The sequence below is a fragment of the Xyrauchen texanus genome, chromosome 31 (assembly GCF_025860055.1).
Source record: "Xyrauchen texanus isolate HMW12.3.18 chromosome 31, RBS_HiC_50CHRs, whole genome shotgun sequence".
NCBI lineage: Eukaryota > Metazoa > Chordata > Actinopteri > Cypriniformes > Catostomidae > Xyrauchen > Xyrauchen texanus.
This window is the reverse complement of record NC_068306.1, coordinates 18,299,952-18,316,799: the sequence shown is the minus strand read 5'-3', so window position 1 is coordinate 18,316,799 and position 16,848 is coordinate 18,299,952. Positions and strand designations below refer to the sequence as shown.

At 37.2% G+C, this 16,848-nt stretch overlaps 1 protein-coding gene across 2 annotated transcripts; it reads left to right on the top strand.

Annotated features, from left to right (window-relative positions):
- Positions 1 to 1,957: 1,957 nt before the first annotated feature.
- rskrb (ribosomal protein S6 kinase related b) lies at positions 1,958 to 16,770 on the top strand. 2 transcript variants are annotated; one of them, XM_052100813.1, is made up of 12 exons: positions 1,958 to 2,249; positions 3,728 to 4,003; positions 4,120 to 4,203; positions 4,319 to 4,387; positions 8,927 to 8,996; positions 11,604 to 11,711; positions 11,981 to 12,021; positions 12,130 to 12,157; positions 12,527 to 12,616; positions 12,821 to 12,909; positions 13,776 to 13,886; positions 15,277 to 16,770. In XM_052100813.1, the coding sequence occupies exons 1-12, from the start codon at positions 2,220 to 2,222 to the stop codon at positions 15,613 to 15,615; spliced, it is 1,335 nt and encodes a 444-aa protein (XP_051956773.1). In that variant the 5' UTR covers positions 1,958 to 2,219; the 3' UTR covers positions 15,616 to 16,770. The 2 variants fall into 2 exon arrangements, with proteins under 2 accessions (XP_051956773.1, XP_051956772.1); XM_052100812.1 differs by having other exon boundaries at positions 3,725 to 4,003.
- Positions 16,771 to 16,848: the final 78 nt, after the last annotated feature.

The window sequence follows — 16,848 nt, the reverse complement described above, 5'->3', positions numbered from 1 at the left end:
TAAAAAATAAAAAAATCGAAGTTATAGTGAGGCACTTACAATGGAAATCAATGGGGCCAATTCATAAATGCTAAAATACTCACTGTTTCAAACATATGGCCACAAGACATAAACAATATGTGTGTTAGCATGGTTTTAGAACAATTACTTGCTAACCTTTTCTGTGTATATCCCTGTAACAAGGTTTAGGTTGGGAACGGAGGAGGCAGGAACCAGATAAACAGTCAAAATAATATTTAATAAGAACTTAAACAAAAAGACACATAACATAAACATACACATGGCATCTGCATGTGGCTCTCTCTCTCCCGAACTGCCGCGTTCTGCCGCATTTATCCCTCTCCTCAGCAGATTAGCCCAAATGCCTCCTCCTCATCACAATCCCATTTTACAACTTTGTTGCCATGACGACGTGACTGTAAACCCTAAAACGACTGTAAAAATTAACTTTACACCTCAAATAATACACAACTTTAACAGAAGATTAAACTAAAAGCTTAACATTTCTGCCTTTAAATACTGGCCCATTATAAGTGCCTCAGTCTAACCTTGATTTCTGTTTTTTAAAGAAAAGGAAGTACGAGTCTCTTTTAATGTATTTATTTATTATGGTAATTTTATCATTTTTAATGTATTTCAAGTTTTTTGTGATAATCAATATTATGCAACAAATGCGGTCGATTGAGCTTAACTTGTATTGAACCCAGAACATTCTTTTAATATTCATGAATCAAGTCTTTGCCATAGAAGGATTGATAAGTAACTTCAGCTTTACTTTGTTAATATTTACAACACTGATTCATACCTTACAGCTATAGGAGGGTTACTAAGCAACTGTTACTGTTAACATTGCCTAATTAATATTCATGACCTTTCATCTAGTATTTGAAAAAGTAGAGTTTTTCCTCTTTAGTAGAAATTTATTTTGATCAACAAATATGACAGATGGACAAACGTGTCTTTTTTTTGTTGAGATATTTGTATTACTACTCTTGTTTTAGTTTGTCAGAAATAAAATGTTGAAATTTATATTATATTTAATTAGCAAATAAAAAGCATAAACAATAACATAAGAATAACCAAATCCCAATTATGTGCAATTATGTACAATCCAGAAAGCTAAAAGTAAAAAATTTAACACTTTAGTTTTTCTCTTGAAAAACATCACTCATGTGTCTGTAATTCAAGGGGCCACATGTTTGCCCTTTGTGGAAGAATGACTTCAGCTTTACTCTCAGCATCATCATTCATGCATTATAGGCAATTGTGCAGCAACTGTTTGTAATGCATTATTCTGAAGATCTTTGACACTTGTGCATCTGTTAGAGAGAATGCATGTTTGTTGGAGAGGGAGGGGAAATCAATGCAAAATGGTGTCATTATCATGGTAATGCATGTTTTTTATTTGTCATATTTGCCTAAAATATCAGATACAGTATACCTAAAAATAGGAAAAAGTTATTTCATTTAAAAATACATTAAAATTCAGAAAATAAAATTATGAATTTTTGGAAAATCCAAACAATAAATCAATGAATAAGAGGTTAGGTAGAACAAAAAATGCTGAAGATTCATGGACAATGTGTTCTGTTCTGTAATGGTGTTTTCACTGTCTCTTCCAAATCAGCTGTCCAATCAGCAATGACATTGTTCATGAAATAATGCAATCTTTTATATTATGCAATGCAATCCACTAATGCTGAACAGACAGTCACAGTAGAATGTCATATGGCCATAGCCCCCCACCCCCACAGAATTTTATTTTTTTCTCAAATATATCGTAACTTGTAGAGTTTCATCTGTAAAGATTTACTAGTTGTAATAGGACGTCAATAATTCAGCACCGGGCATCGCCCGATGTCACTTTGAGTGGACGCTTTAATGGGCGTGGTCTCACGACCTAGCATGAAATATCATTGGATGTGAACAACATGGATGGATACGCAGTATTAGTCAACGCGATAGGAGATTATCTTGTTTTGGTCGCCATATTTCGGACAGATACGGCTTTGATGGAAAATGGCTTCTGTTGCATAGTTATTTGTGAGAGATAATGCAACAGCTCATGCATCTCCATCCCTCGAGGGATTTTAAAAAATAATGCACAGGGTTAGTGCCCTGTCACTGACGGTTCTGAATCTCCGAGCGACAACATGGATGAACAGAATACAGGATGAACCGAATATTCAACTAATATTTCACGCAAAGGAACGAATGTGATGGGTGCCGATGGTAGCAAAAACAGCAAGGTAATTTGTTCGTTTTATTTACAAAATATGACTGATGAGAAAAATTGGAGAGCTACAGTAAAACCATGGGTATCGACACATGTCCCTCTGTGGGATGTAGGACAAACGGGATTTCTGCGTTTGTAAATGTGAACTGCCTTTGTTCTCTGTGAAATATCATTATAAAGCAAGATATACTGTTTTTTTTTAAAACAAATAATTTGTGTCGGTCAATTAAAGTGGCAATTTTCTGAAAAATTGCGTTTTTAACAAACAATAAAGTCTAATTAAGCTTAAAACGTGCCTTTTGACTAGTTACTGTATTAAAATATGTTTAAAGACATTGATAAAAAATATTAATTATTAATTCACTTGACGCACGACAGCTATGTTCTGCTCATGTATGACGTATTCCTATGCTGTAGAAGTAATTTATTTTCTGTAAACACAGTAGTTCCCAGAATAATTTCACTTTAGAACGGAGTCGCCTACTTAAAGCAATGCCGAAGCACGTGTCATCAGCGCATTAATTTCATGCTTTAAAGAGGTCATGAAATAGTTTTTTTATTTTTTATATATATATTTTAATTATCTTCCCTGAGGTCCACTGCTAATGTTGTTAGTAATGTTTTTAGCTCTAAAAAAGTCGTATTATTGCACAAGTTCAGTAATAAATTGTAATTTTCGACCCTGTTTCTAGCCCTCTCCTTCTCTGAAAAGTTCGGTTTTGGCCACATCGTCTCCTTTAAACTTCAATGTAAACGCCCACTGTTCTGATAGTTCACACAAAACGAAAGTTCTCTCATCATTTACTCGTCCTCATGCCATCCCAGATGAGTGTGACTTTCTTTCTTCTGCTGAACACAAACAAAGATTTTTATAAGAAGATCACAGCTCTGTTGTTCCATACAATGCAAGTGAATGGTGACCAGAACTTTGAAGCTCAAAAAAGCACATAAAGGTAATCCATACAAATCACATAAAAGTAATCCATACAAATCTAGTGGTTAAATCCGTATATTAAGCGTGGGTGAGAAACAGATCAATATTTTTTATTTTTTACTTAAAATTCTCCTCCCTGCCCAAAAATTAAGGATGAAATTATTGTTATGCTGACAAAGTAACATATAAATACTCCCTCAGTGGATAGTTACCTTGAAATGTTCAGTCTTACTCTTTGTTCTCCATGTGCTCAACTGAGCAGAAGTGATTTGGAAATGGCTAAAGCAGTAAATTGTTCCCATGAAATGCCATTGAAAAATCCACTTAAATCATGTTATAGCCAATCATTTTCCAAATTTTTTCTAGCAGCTATTTACAATTTTCTAGAAAAATACAATACATTTTTTTCACCTTTTGTCACTGCTGGAGCTGCAAAGTGCCCATAGTTACAGCATAATTTATGAGCATGTTGAAAAATAGGTTGTCACTGAAATGTGAGTAACACAAGTATGTAAAGATTTTTAATGGCACTCTGTTTGTTGTCTCATTCACAGCAGTACTCAGGGCCAGAAGAGCTGTCGAACACATCCGGATGGAGGGGATTTCTCTCCACTATGGGGATTTCTCTCCCGGCGGCTCTCTGCCGCGTCAACCCACTAAGAATTGGGTCACATCAAATGATTTGTGACAAGGAGCCTTCCATCCCTGAGCATCTGCTCTGCTCAGTGCCAAGCCCTGAGAAACTGTGTATGGAATGGAGTCTGCCAAGCTTTATTAACATGTTTCTGCCTGAGTTTCCCCACCGACAAGTCCCAGGACATGAACATTTTCAGGTGGGCAATAGGTGAAAATGTTTTAGGTCATTAGTCAATATTTTCACATTACCTTATAATAATTTAATAATTATTTTTTTAAATAATGATATTTTTATGCTGTCTCTAACCCTTAGATCATGGGTTACATAGCCAAAGGATCTTTTGGTCCAATTTTAAAGGTGAAGGATAATTCAACGCAAAAGACCTATGCAGTTAAGGTAAAAATGATTGTCTATAATTCTGCCTGTGTACATTATTAATCCAGTTTGCTTCTGGATTACAGTATATCCTGTCAGAGTAACACAATATATATTTTTTGTTTGTTTGGCGTAGGTTATTCCAAAGTCTGAGATTCTGCGCTTGGGGGTGTTGGAGCAGTCTAAAGAGGAAGTAATAGTCCAGGTGAGCCCTAGTCCACATATCACCTTTTATGATATCATCTTTTCAGTCAGGTCTTATGGTCTTTGTAATTTTTTAAAGGCACTGACTAGATGTTTTTATAAATAAGTAAACTGCAGAAAAAGTGAGCTGGTTGAAGAACTTGAAGTGAAAAATGAAGGCAACAGCTTGCAGTTTACTTATTTAAGTTAATATTTTGACTAAACTAAAATGTCAAGTTCCCATGACTTAGAATTTGCCATAATTGTAACAATTTTCTATTTAGATTAAGTAACTAAGACATTTTCTTACCTTTTTATTAACTTTAAAAAGACAACCAGGGGAGTTTCCCAAAAGCATTTGTTAGCCAATTATGGTCTTAAGTTGCATCGTTACCAACACTGATTTGGTGTTTCCCGAAACCCTAGTTCCAACAAACATCCGCAAACAGCATCGCACAGTTGTGTGGTGGAACTAAAGCGCTTTACTTGTAGTTAGATGCATAGTTCCTTGTTAGTTTGCTGTTTGGACATCATTTGACTTCTCTGAGGCTTCTATATCTTTCATTCTATCAACACTTTGACCATGTCTACATGCACATTCGTTTTTGAGCCATTTAAGGTACAAATAAGAGTTTTAAGAGAAAACACTTTTTCACACATAGTTTCTGTAAGAGAACAAGGCTTGGCTTTTATGTGTTTGTCAACGCATAAGTGCCGTTTCTTTGTTTTTGAAGAGTGCGTGTGTGTGTGTGTATATGCTCATGTGCTTTTGGACAACACCGAAGTCTGATGTTGCGTGAAACAGCTCTATTGGAGCGCAATGCATCTGTCGCATTACACAGTGCATGCGTTTTCGTGTCTTCAGCAGCTTTCACACATTAACCAACATTCTGGTGTATTTGTAAATGAGCTATTATCATTTGATATCTGCAGAAGTTATTACTCCACCACCTGCGACAGCTCTATATTGTTGAACCAACATGTTTCGAACAATGGATGTGCTACATAGTTACTACAGATTCAGGAAACAGTCCTTACTAGCTAGTTAAATTCTCCAACAATGCATTGTACTATGGTGGTTAAGCAGTGAGTTACATTGTTGTACGGAAAATGCAACACTGGTCTCAGAATCACGTTACTAATACTATACCTACATTTTTACCAAATTATTATTACTTGGTTTGTTTTATGAATTGCAGCAGTTTCCGGGTGAAATAAACACTAGAGGCACTGTAACACTTTCACACAATCACGGGTAAAACAGCAGATTATCAGTTCATAAACACTAACTTTTTGCTCTGTTCCTCACACAATGCTATTTTACAACATCTAAACACGTTTACTGTAGCACATTACTTGCCAAAAGTAACACCGTGTCCTAACTACACGCGACGCGACGCCGCGACACGCGATAAAAGGTATCTTTTCCATGTTAATCAGCGTTTTTGTCCTAACCAGACGCGACGGCGACACACAAAGTTTCTAATTTAGAAACGGTTCCTATTTCTGCGACGTCGCGGCTGACAGATCCGCCCACACAGAGATCTCATTGGATGGAAGTTCTGCGTGTCATGAATATTTAATCATCAAACATGGACGACAAGGAACTGATTGTCGAAGTTCAAAGGCATTCAATTCTCTACGATAAATCCCACAAAGACATCAGGAAAAAGGATTCCGTCTGGAGGAGTATAGCTGAAGCATTGAATACACATGGTAAGTTAAGTTTAGACTTTCATCTACAGCGAATGAATGAATGAATGTAGCATTTAGCTATAGTAGGCTACTAATGACGCATCAACCTGTGTAAAACAAATTCCGCTTTATTTTCAATGTAAAGTAGAGTGAATAGGCAGGACGATTTGTGTCCCTGTATCCAGGGGTGTCATTCCAGACAATCTACTGAAATACAGGCAGGGTGGGGAGTCACAATGACAGTAGTCCGAGCTGTGCACACCATTTCCAATGCGAGTGCGGGCCAGCAGTGCGCTTTCACAGAGAGACTCCGCCCACACGCTGTTCTGAATGGCTGTGATTTTTGATTGACGTGTGGCGTCTCACAGTCGCGTCGCGTCTAGTGTGGACAGACACGCTTGCTGTCGCTGGAATTTTATCGCGTCGCGTGTAGTTAGGACACGGTGTTAGGCAATGCATTTTAACTAGGGCTGGCGATTTAACGTGTTAATTCAGTGCGATTAAATTTTATTAAATATAGCACGTTTGAAAAATTAGCGCAATTAATCGCAGTGCCCCCGGACCGTAATAAGGAAGATTCCTGAGAAATATAAGCTTGTAGTACCACCTGTTTACTCCAGAGGGCAGTAAGTGAAACTTCAGCTGTATGGGCAATGCACAGTTTATACAGAGAACAAAACAACCCTTCAGCAGGCAGCACAACGCAAACATGCATAACGTTCTTGCATTCAAAACCACTTGATGGAGCGCAAATCCGAACTAAGGGATCTTAAGATGTGTTCTAATTATTAAACTATATTTAACTTGACAAACAGTGACCTAAACATTTTATGTTTAAGATTCAACGCACCCGAGGTGCTACACAAGCATGTCTGATGCAGGTGTACATTGACGAGTCCTTAAACAAGCCCTCATAATAAATCTCCAACTGATTGACAAATTCACTTGTGAAATGGATTGCTGTGAACTGTGTCCCAATGATTGACTTATGATCAATAATATGGTAGTTAACAATACATTGTATTCTAAAGCCGCGTTTTGTATTGTCTTATCAATGATTAACTCTTCTGCCACAATAATGTAATGCATTTTAATTATCTGAATATTTGATATATACATACATACAGTGTTTCCCCTAGGTTTACAGCTTTGGGGGGTCACCATCACTAGTGACTGGACTTTTGCTGATTGTCAGGGGCAGAGCGTGCAGCACTTGGTCTGTTTTCTGTACTTTAACTCGGAGCAGGAGAGCTACTCCGGCTGCTACTCACAGGAGAGCGAGTGTTGCCATCTTCACCACCCTGGGAGCGTTTAAAAAAACTCTTTTTGTCTGCTTTTCAGGTGGTTGATGCAACATATTTCTGTCCGCTGTTGGGAGTGTGTGATGAGTAGTCGACTCCAAAAGAGTCGATTCCTCGACTCTGAATAGCCACAGAGTCATGATCGACTCCAGCACAAGAGTTTTTTTTACATTTTGAGTGTATTACTATTTGTTATATGTTGAATTCATGTGATGTCATATCACGACCGTTGCAGTGTCCAAAGAAATTCAGAGAGCTGTTGCAGAAACTTTGCATTTATCCTACATGTAGCTTGTAGCTTATCTCTTTAGAAATAGATAACAGTCATAGTGACTCGAGTTTGTAATGCATACCTCCATGCCAGAAAACCTGGAATCGAACACCCCTATGCTCGTGTGTGTGTGTTTGCGCGCGCATCGGGGTGGAACTCCGCCATGCGCGATACAGAGAGCAGAGGAGAATTGTAAACGCGCGACCATGTAGAGACAGAAATGACGCCCCCTAATTTAATGGTAGGGGAAACACTGATATATAATTTATAAATATTTAAATATAACTGTATAATTATTTCATCATTATATATTGAATTATTGTTAAATGAGGGACAGCAAGTATTTGTATGCGATTAATTGCAATTTAATTAATTGGGACACCATGTAATTAATTTGATTAAAAATGTTAATCAATTGATTTATTAATTATGTATTAATTATTGTAATTAATTTTAACATTTGCATTCAAAAACTACATTTACAATTAAATTGTGCAGTAGCTCAACTATAGATCATTGCAATTGCTATGCACAGGGCCAGTATATGAGTCCTGAAGAGCAGGTGCTCGATTTCTGTGCCAAAAGTGTCATTGAAAACCACCAAATGACATGGTTGCTTCTGCAATTGTGCTTTTCATCTCATATTTGCTTTTTATGACACCATCGTTTAGGTTTAGGTTTAAGGTTAGGTAGGTAGGTTTTGTTGATTTAAAACTCAATAGAGCACTAACCTTTGGGAGATCTCATCTGTTTGGGAGAAAATCTATCTTGCTTTTTAGGTCCACTCATAATACATTTCATCTCTGATCTGCTGCAATACGAGTATGGAGCCCCCAATATCATTTGCGTAAATGTTGCCACAGCCACACAAGTTTTATGAGATCAGGCGCTTAAATTGCCACACATGGGAAAAACGGTACATTCATCCAACAATGCTGCTATGCTTGTTGGTTTGAACATTTCAGGATATTATAACAGAAAAGCTGCATCAAGTTGCATTATTTATGTTGTTAGAACTACAGACTAGTAGGTCTGTCTAAAAACTACATTAATAAAAAAAATCTTTGCTTATTTTTTCACCATTGTTTACTTGATCTAATCATTTTTTTTACTCATAACTGTGGAAACCCAAATGGTGCTTTTGTATGTTTTACACAATTTTAATTTGCTTAAAGAGAGCTAACTTGAACAGGTCTCTTTTTCACCCTGGTTCATGAAGAGGCCGAGTTCATAACCCGCAGAGGTTTATGTCTCACTATGCATGTGCTCTTGTTGTCAAACTGTTGCCTTACAGCGTCAGGTCCGCCACCCTTTTGTCCACGACCTACAGGACTGCTGGCAGACCCAGCGGCACATCTACATTAGTGAGTGATTCAGAACACACATCTTGTCCCGGCTCTCCTCCTTCCTCTCCCACCAGAAAGTCAGTCTTCCCTTACATCCGGTGCCTTGTGACCCTGTGCCCACTAAGAGAGTAAAGTTTCTGATGTGTTGTTTGTCTTCTCCCTGAAGCTCTCACAAACTATCGTTTAAGATTTATTCCGATAATACTTTAGGTTGCAATCTTTTTCATTCTGCGAGCAGCTGTGAGAACATATACTACCCTGAGGAGCCAATATCACACAAGCAAGAGTGCTGTTGAACTTAATGTTAGCACAGCTGTGAATACCTGTGGCCTCAGGCCTGCAGCTCTATCATAGCTGTGCTGATAATCAGTACAGCAGCACACTTGCCTTTCACTTGTGAAATTGGTAAATTATATAGTAAAACTTTCTATTTTGTCTTTTTTTTTTTATTGTTATTTACAGATTTTGACTTTAATAGTTAACTTAACTTAAATGTGGCACACTGTGTACAGAGTACGGATCAGATCATTCTAAAACTCCAAAGAATGATCGCAGTTCACAGAGTTCTGTAGAATATGGTTGCTAGCCATAGTGCTGATTTCTTGACAATTCTTCTCATTGGATGGACAAAGCAACATGCATAGAAAAAACATTTGGAAAATGTTTTATACAAAACAGTTATCTCATGACAACTTAATAAACTTAATAATTTGGTGAAACAAAATTATGGTATTATTGTAAGATATTGTACTAATTGGCTTGTACGAAAAAGTTTGTTTTATTACCACCAACCAATCAAGTTAGACCAACCAATCATCAAACAGAATTTAAAATAGATACAATACGGGTTAGCTAGTGTCCAATTCAACACTTAAAAAAAAAAAAAGGATGTGTCTCTGAGCAAATTTGGTAACTCACTCCATATGGATGTATGAAATCCGAATTACTGATTTATGTCAATAACCTGTAACGCGCTTTACTCGTCTCGTTCCAAACCCCCATGATCTCTTTGTTCCGATAGTGATGGTCAGTTTGTTACTGATACTATAAAAATTGAATAAGTAAGGTACAGTCAGACGTTTTTTTTTCGCACAATAAACTCAGACAGAAGTGGAGGGGTCTTATATCACCCTGAAGGGATTTATTTTGCAATAACCGACTGACAAAGTTATTCTGCTTATTACACAGCTACTAACAAAGTAAATAAATGCATGGACATAAAATATTGAGTTGTGTTGAAATTTTGTAATTTGTGAAGAAAAATATCTCTGATCATCTGGAATCAACCTTTGGTTCTCTGTTCTGTTGGTGTTTGTTTTGAGAAAATAACTGTCTGACTCTTCAATAATCAGCATATTACAAGACTACTTGCCAAATAAACAAATAAATGGTCATGAAACATTGATTTGCGCTGCAAGTTTGTAATTATGTGAGAATAAATAAATCGCTGAAGAGCTGAAATTGACCTCAGGTTTGCGTCAGAGTTCTGCCAAATAAACAAATAAATGCACATGAAACATTGATTTGAGTTTAAATTCTTTTATTAGCTTACTTGTGGAGATCACACAGTGAGCCGAGAAGCAGGAGAGACAGATTGCTGAACCCAGATGAACGGTCTGATATGTCTTAATCCCCAGAAATGCGGTTGTTACAGAGCAATATCTGACCACTGGATGGTGCCATTAAACAATCAGAATCAAGTATTCCCATAGCTACAGTATTTCTACCTACCTGACACAAGTCTGGTAGAATGTTGCTTTCTTATATGTTGGTTTCAACTGTGTAACCTTGTGTTTTTAGTCTCATTCGATTATATTAAATAATATATTAGACTTTAATAACAGCAGTTAATTTAGATGTTACCAAATGAAATGCGTCTTATGTTATTTGCCGATTTTTTTTTTTGCAGTGCATTAAATTCTGTTTAAAACAGGGGAGAGTGAGAGAAAAAGAGATTGCATGTTTCAGTGAGAGTTTTGCCAACACTTATTTGTCACCAGGACTTCAAGTGATTCTCATCACCTAATAAATCCCACTTCCAGTTTTTAGGCTGAATCCAAACCTCACGCCCATTTTCCAACCCGCGTGTCTGATTTCCCAGTGATCCTGACTGTATATGAGAGTAATTTCTTTTCCACTGGTTTTCACCCCTTGAATGCTTTCTCCTAGATAATGCTGTGATGAACGTGGCACTTCCTTTGATTATCACCTGATTCCTTTGTCTGCACATTTTATTTCACAGTTTTTACTCCTTTGTTGTACTGCATATGAGAAGATACTGTACCTTTTCAGTCTAGATCATTATTGGATTCATTTGTCACCAAGATCTTCAAGCTTTAGATCCTTTTAGTAACACAATATGTTCTGTACTCAGTCTGACCAAGATGTTCTATCAACCAATGTTATGCAGTTGTGTGTGAGTGGTGTTTTTGAAACAGATGATCTTGACTGATTTATTAATATTCATCTTGTAATCTCCCAAAGTGGCAGATGTTTTCTCTGTGTTCACTTGCGCTTTTTTCTACTATTTAGATTTTTGTGTTCATCTTCGTGTTTATTGTGCCTGTGTGTGAGATTTGTACATTCGTGCACTAATTAGATAATTTGATTCTGTCTTCTCTCTAGTGTGTGATTACTGCAGTACAGGGGACTTGTACACATACTGGGTTATGATTGGACAGTTTGGAGGGGATGTGGTGAAAGTGTTTGCAGCAGAATTGGGTTCTGCATTAGGTAATACATTTTTATTAAATTCTTGTCAATTATGTTGTTGCATATTTTAATAGTCTCAATGAAATCTTGTTGGCACCTGTTGCTATTTGCAACTAACCATGAGTATTCACTGAACACAATCAATGATTACTTTATTATATGAAGCACTGTATGATGATTTAACATTTTGCTTGAGGATTTATTGCAAGTATAAGCTTACTGTATGTAATAAATACATTTTTTTTTACCAAATTGTGGTGTGTTATGGTTAACAGATTTCTATTCTTTAGGGTTCCTTCATGATTGTGGAATCATCCACCGTGATGTGAAGGTATTCATTGTTGATCATAATTTGATGGTAATAGGTGCATACTTGAAATATGAACTGTCAAATGTCTGAATCCAAAAACGCACAATATATGTTTAATTTGTTTAACAGATGGAGAATGTCCTGTTAACAGATCAGGGTAAGGCAGCCTGTATTCTTCAGACCTTCCAATTGAGGGCAGTATGTGTCAGCTTTTCACATGTAAACATGAATTACTCCAGAACATCCAGCTTCATAGCAGTATTTATAAGAATAAATAATGAAATTCAATTATTTGTACCAGTTTATAAAAAAAATTTAAAATGCCCTGACAGTGCTTAAACAATTCAAATGTCATGTAACAAACAACATGATGCGTTCAGCAGAGTCACAAATAATCAATCCCATAGAGTAGATTGACTTTTAAGACATTTTCCCTTTGCTTACTGAATATCTATTCAGCCTATAGTGGTTAGATGTGAAACTACAGTATGTTAATGTGGAGGTCTTGTTATCACTTATTTTATAGGCCACCTTCGGCTGGCTGACTTTGGTTTGTCTCGACGTCTGGAGTGTGGAGGAAGGGCATTCACTATTTGTGGAACAATCCAATACATGGGTAAATCTATAATAAAACAAGAAATGAAAACAAATAAATAATTACTTTGGATTATGCATAGAGTAGTGTACATATCTAGTCACTTGAAAATGTAAAATGAGTTATTAAATTATATTTATGGCTTTGCAAATGAAATGATGTTTATGTCTAGCTATGTTTGGAATGTAAACAAGAATCGTATGAAAGCTACATCTATCTCTACAGCTCCTGAAGTCCTAGGCGGTGGCCCCTACAACCATGCTGCTGATTGGTGGTCTCTCGGCATCCTCCTCTTTGCATTGGCCACAGGCATGGTGAGATCACAAAGTGTGTCAAATGCACATGATGGCGTGATTGAATGCTATAATGTCTACTATGCTTGGTAGATCAAGCAGTCTTGCATTACCTCTTTGTACAGTATATTTTCCAGAATATTTTATCTTTTATTACCTATTAAGGGACCGTTCTCACAATGGGCAAAAAATAAATAAAAAAGCATATATCTCACTTAGTCTTATTTCACCCCAAAATACAAATTATGCATAATTGACTCACCCTGATATCATCCCAAATTGTTTGACTTTATTTCTTCCGTGAATGTTGGTCTTAGTCACTTTTAGTGTGTAAATATTCATTTATGTGAACAATCCCTTTTAATATTAGAACTTGATGAAGAATCAAACTTGAGTGTGTCTGTGTAAATTACTGTTTTTATTTATTTATTAATTTTTTATCCCCTTTTCTCCCAATTTGAAATGCCCAGACTACTACTACTTAGTAGGTCCTCATGGTGGCGCAGTAACTCACCTCAATCCGGGTAGTGGAGGACAAGTCTCAGTTGCCTGCACTTCTGAGACAGTCAACCCACGTATCTTAGCACATGGTTCGCTGTGCATGACACCGCGGAGACTCCCAGCATGCGGAGTCTCATGCTACACTCCGCGATCCATGCACAACTTACCACGTGCCCCATTGCGAGTGAGAACCACTAATCGCGACCACGAGGAGGTTACCCTATGTGACTGTACCCTCCCTAGCAGCCAGGCCAATTTGGTTGCTTAGGAGACCTGGCAGGAGTCACTCAGCATCAATGCTCACTGAGCTACCCAGTCCCCCCAATGACTGTGTTTTTAATTTTTCTGCCGAGTCATTCTAAACCCCTCCTCCCTGCTTGTCTCAGTTTCCTGTGTCTCCAGAGCCAGATCACTGTAGCATGCTGAGGAGGGTACGTGGCTTCCCATACGAGATGCCAAAAAACTTCTCTCCTCCTTTTGCTCTCCTGCTTACAGAGGTGAGAGCTGGACACTTGTTGGGTTTTAAATTTGCCCATTGTTTATAAAAGAGTCCCAAAATACATTTTTATTTTAATTGCTTCATTGCAAGTATGTACATAAACAATTTTGTCTAAAATGTTTCTGCTGTTGGCTTAGAAAATAAAGCAGACACATAAGATAAGTGTTGACATGCATTATAGGGTATAGTGCTATAAAATTAGGCAGAGGCTAATTGCACTAAGTGTAAATAACAGCCAAAAGCATCTTCTTTGCACTAAGTGGCAAATTAGATTTGCACCATTAATTAAATAAACAGTTTAGAGGCAACACTGTATCGTGTTTATAGTGTTTATTTAAAGTCCCACAGACATCCTATACCCACCCCTACAACTAACCATAACCTTCCCTTAAAATAATTAACCATGGTTTTACGACATTAACCATAGTATCACTATGGTTTTGTGTGGTGAATTCATAGTAACCACAAAATTAAACATGTTTACTAAATTAACACCATCTTACTGTAGGAAAAACATGGTTACTACATTATTACTATAGCAAAACCATGGTTAACTTTACCTAGATAAAACTCTTAACTCCTCCACCATCGCCGTGCCCAAATCAAAGCGAGGAAAAAACTTGGATATTAATTTGAATGTATTATTAAATCAGACTATTTATTTAAGAGAGATATGCCACTTCTGTTAAAATGAGTGGGAGAAATTAGAACGCCCATCCAAGGAGCTCTAGTGACCAACATTCAACAGATGTAGAAAAGAAGTCCTGCCTTACAGGGCCAATCACCTTTTAGATACAGACATCGCCTGTCAATCAACTCGAGAACGCACATTAGCTATACAAGCCAGGAAAATTGTGCCTTTTTGCTTAATATGAGGTAAAGAAGCACAATTTATGTGACCAGTGTTGTCAGACTTGAATGCTGATTTGAAATAGGTTGTTTAAACGTAAGCTTGGCAAGCAGTTTTTGAGATTTCGGTGTTCCCCTAGTCAAGAAGATAGGAGCTACACTATCATAACTGGAAATAGCCTCCCGGGAGCCTTTCAAAGATGACTGACAGTGGACTGACTTGCTAGAAAGACATTGGTAATATTAAGAGTAGAGACAGGAAACAAAAGGCAGAATAGAACCCAGGTCATCTGCACAAAAAAACACATCTATACCATCTCTACAAACCATGCCACTGCAGTGACACTAGGGATGCAGTTTGTCTGTAATTTCTTTGGTTCCACTAGACTTTTGGAGTGCAGATAATAGTTACTAAGCAGAATTGGGTCGATTTCAGTTTACATGAACATTGGGAAGCTGTATGTTGATTTCCTGTGTGTTTGTGTTGCTTTTCAACAAATGATTCCTTTATGAAATTAAATCGTCTTTCCTCATTTCAGCTTCTTTGTAAGACTCCAGCACGTCGCCTTCGGACACTGGACCGCTTCAAGCGTCAAACCTTTTTCCATGGCACACCGTTTGATTCACACCTGCTTCAGAAGACTCCCGTGGAGCTGATCCTGAAGCTGAAGAACCACCCTGATCGTCCTGCCAAAGCACGTCGAGGCCTGACCCTGGAACCCTTCCCGAACTTTGACTGTGATTTCCTCTTACACTCACCGTGCACGCCCACAGCTCCAGACCTGTCCCCCACTCTGGCCAACATGGAGAAAGTAGAAGCACTCATGCAAAGCCATGTACCTCAGGACGATGCTTCCAAAAGAGAGGTGTTTGTTTAAGGACCAGCGAGGAACATGTCAGTTACTGTGACTTACTATAAGACAGTAAAATTTTGTCAGGAGTTAAACACTTTAGAAGCATATAAGGCAAGATGGAAAACTTAATATTCTGTCATGAAGGTGTACTGGTTGTAAAGTGTATTTCTTTTTTAATTGAGGCAGTCTTGCATTATGTTTAATTCCTTCCATATTGTTTAGACATTTTGTAAAATGTGGTTAATAATTCTTCATGTCCTTTGACATTATTTGACTGTTTTGTCATCATTAATAAGCCAATACTGCATTTCTTTTCAACACATACAGTACCGTAAATTTAATTCTTCCCAGATTATATGGACAAGCTACACCATATCTCAGGGATCTTCACTTTTTATCAAAACTGCTGAACCTCAACCTCTTGAAAAAGCATAGTCATCGTTCATGTGTGAAATGGTGATATCCAAAAAGTGGGTACCTATAGCTTTATATGACATTTCATTCTTAGCAATATGCATTTTCACAGTGCACTTTTCCCATGTGTTTATTACTGTTGCTGGTTGAATATATTTGTAAAACGATTGAGTCATGACAGACAAAGGACATAATGCATTCTAGGTATGTTTTGTCCTGAAAGAGTCTAAAGAATAAAGCAAAGCAATGTAGAAGTTTTGTTTTGATTATACGTAACATTTCATGTATAAGAAGAAGCATGGTTATAAATCATGTTATCCTAATGACTTTGTTACTACTGTTATTTTAAACATTATCGAGGGCCTGTGGATTTATGCCCATGTATGCATAAATAACCTTGTCTTCCTGAGACCATATATATATATATATATATATATTTCAGAATGCCTGACCCAAATAACCCTTCATTAAAAACTAAGCAAAGAGAAGGAAAATAATGTATTTGACTGTTTTTTCCCAACAGAATTCATCAAGCAGCCCTTAAAATACATTTGTCTTACCAAATATATGCATTTAACACCATTTCAAAAGTAGCCTTTTTGCTAAATCCTTCGCTAGGCAGTTAAATGGCCTGACCTCAATGACCCAGTAGAATGTCCCTAGAAAGACCCCACCAACCTACATATTCTGAACAGCTTGTTAATGTATTGCACTGTAATGTAATTTAATGCAATAACATTACACCAACGGGGGACATAATGAAGCATTATAACCACACACAGCTGCAAAATTGTTCATTGGGCAGATGATGGGTCAAGTTGAAATTGATGCTGTATGCGGTCA

Coding starts and splice junctions, on each gene's coding strand:
- rskrb (XM_052100812.1), top strand. CDS start 2,220: ATGGGTGCCGATGGTAGCAAAAACAGCAAG. Junction 4,204..4,318: donor AAAAGACCTATGCAGTTAAG/GTAAAAATGATT, acceptor TGTTTGGCGTAG/GTTATTCCAAAGTCTGAGAT. Junction 4,388..8,926: donor AAGAGGAAGTAATAGTCCAG/GTGAGCCCTAGT, acceptor GTTGCCTTACAG/CGTCAGGTCCGCCACCCTTT.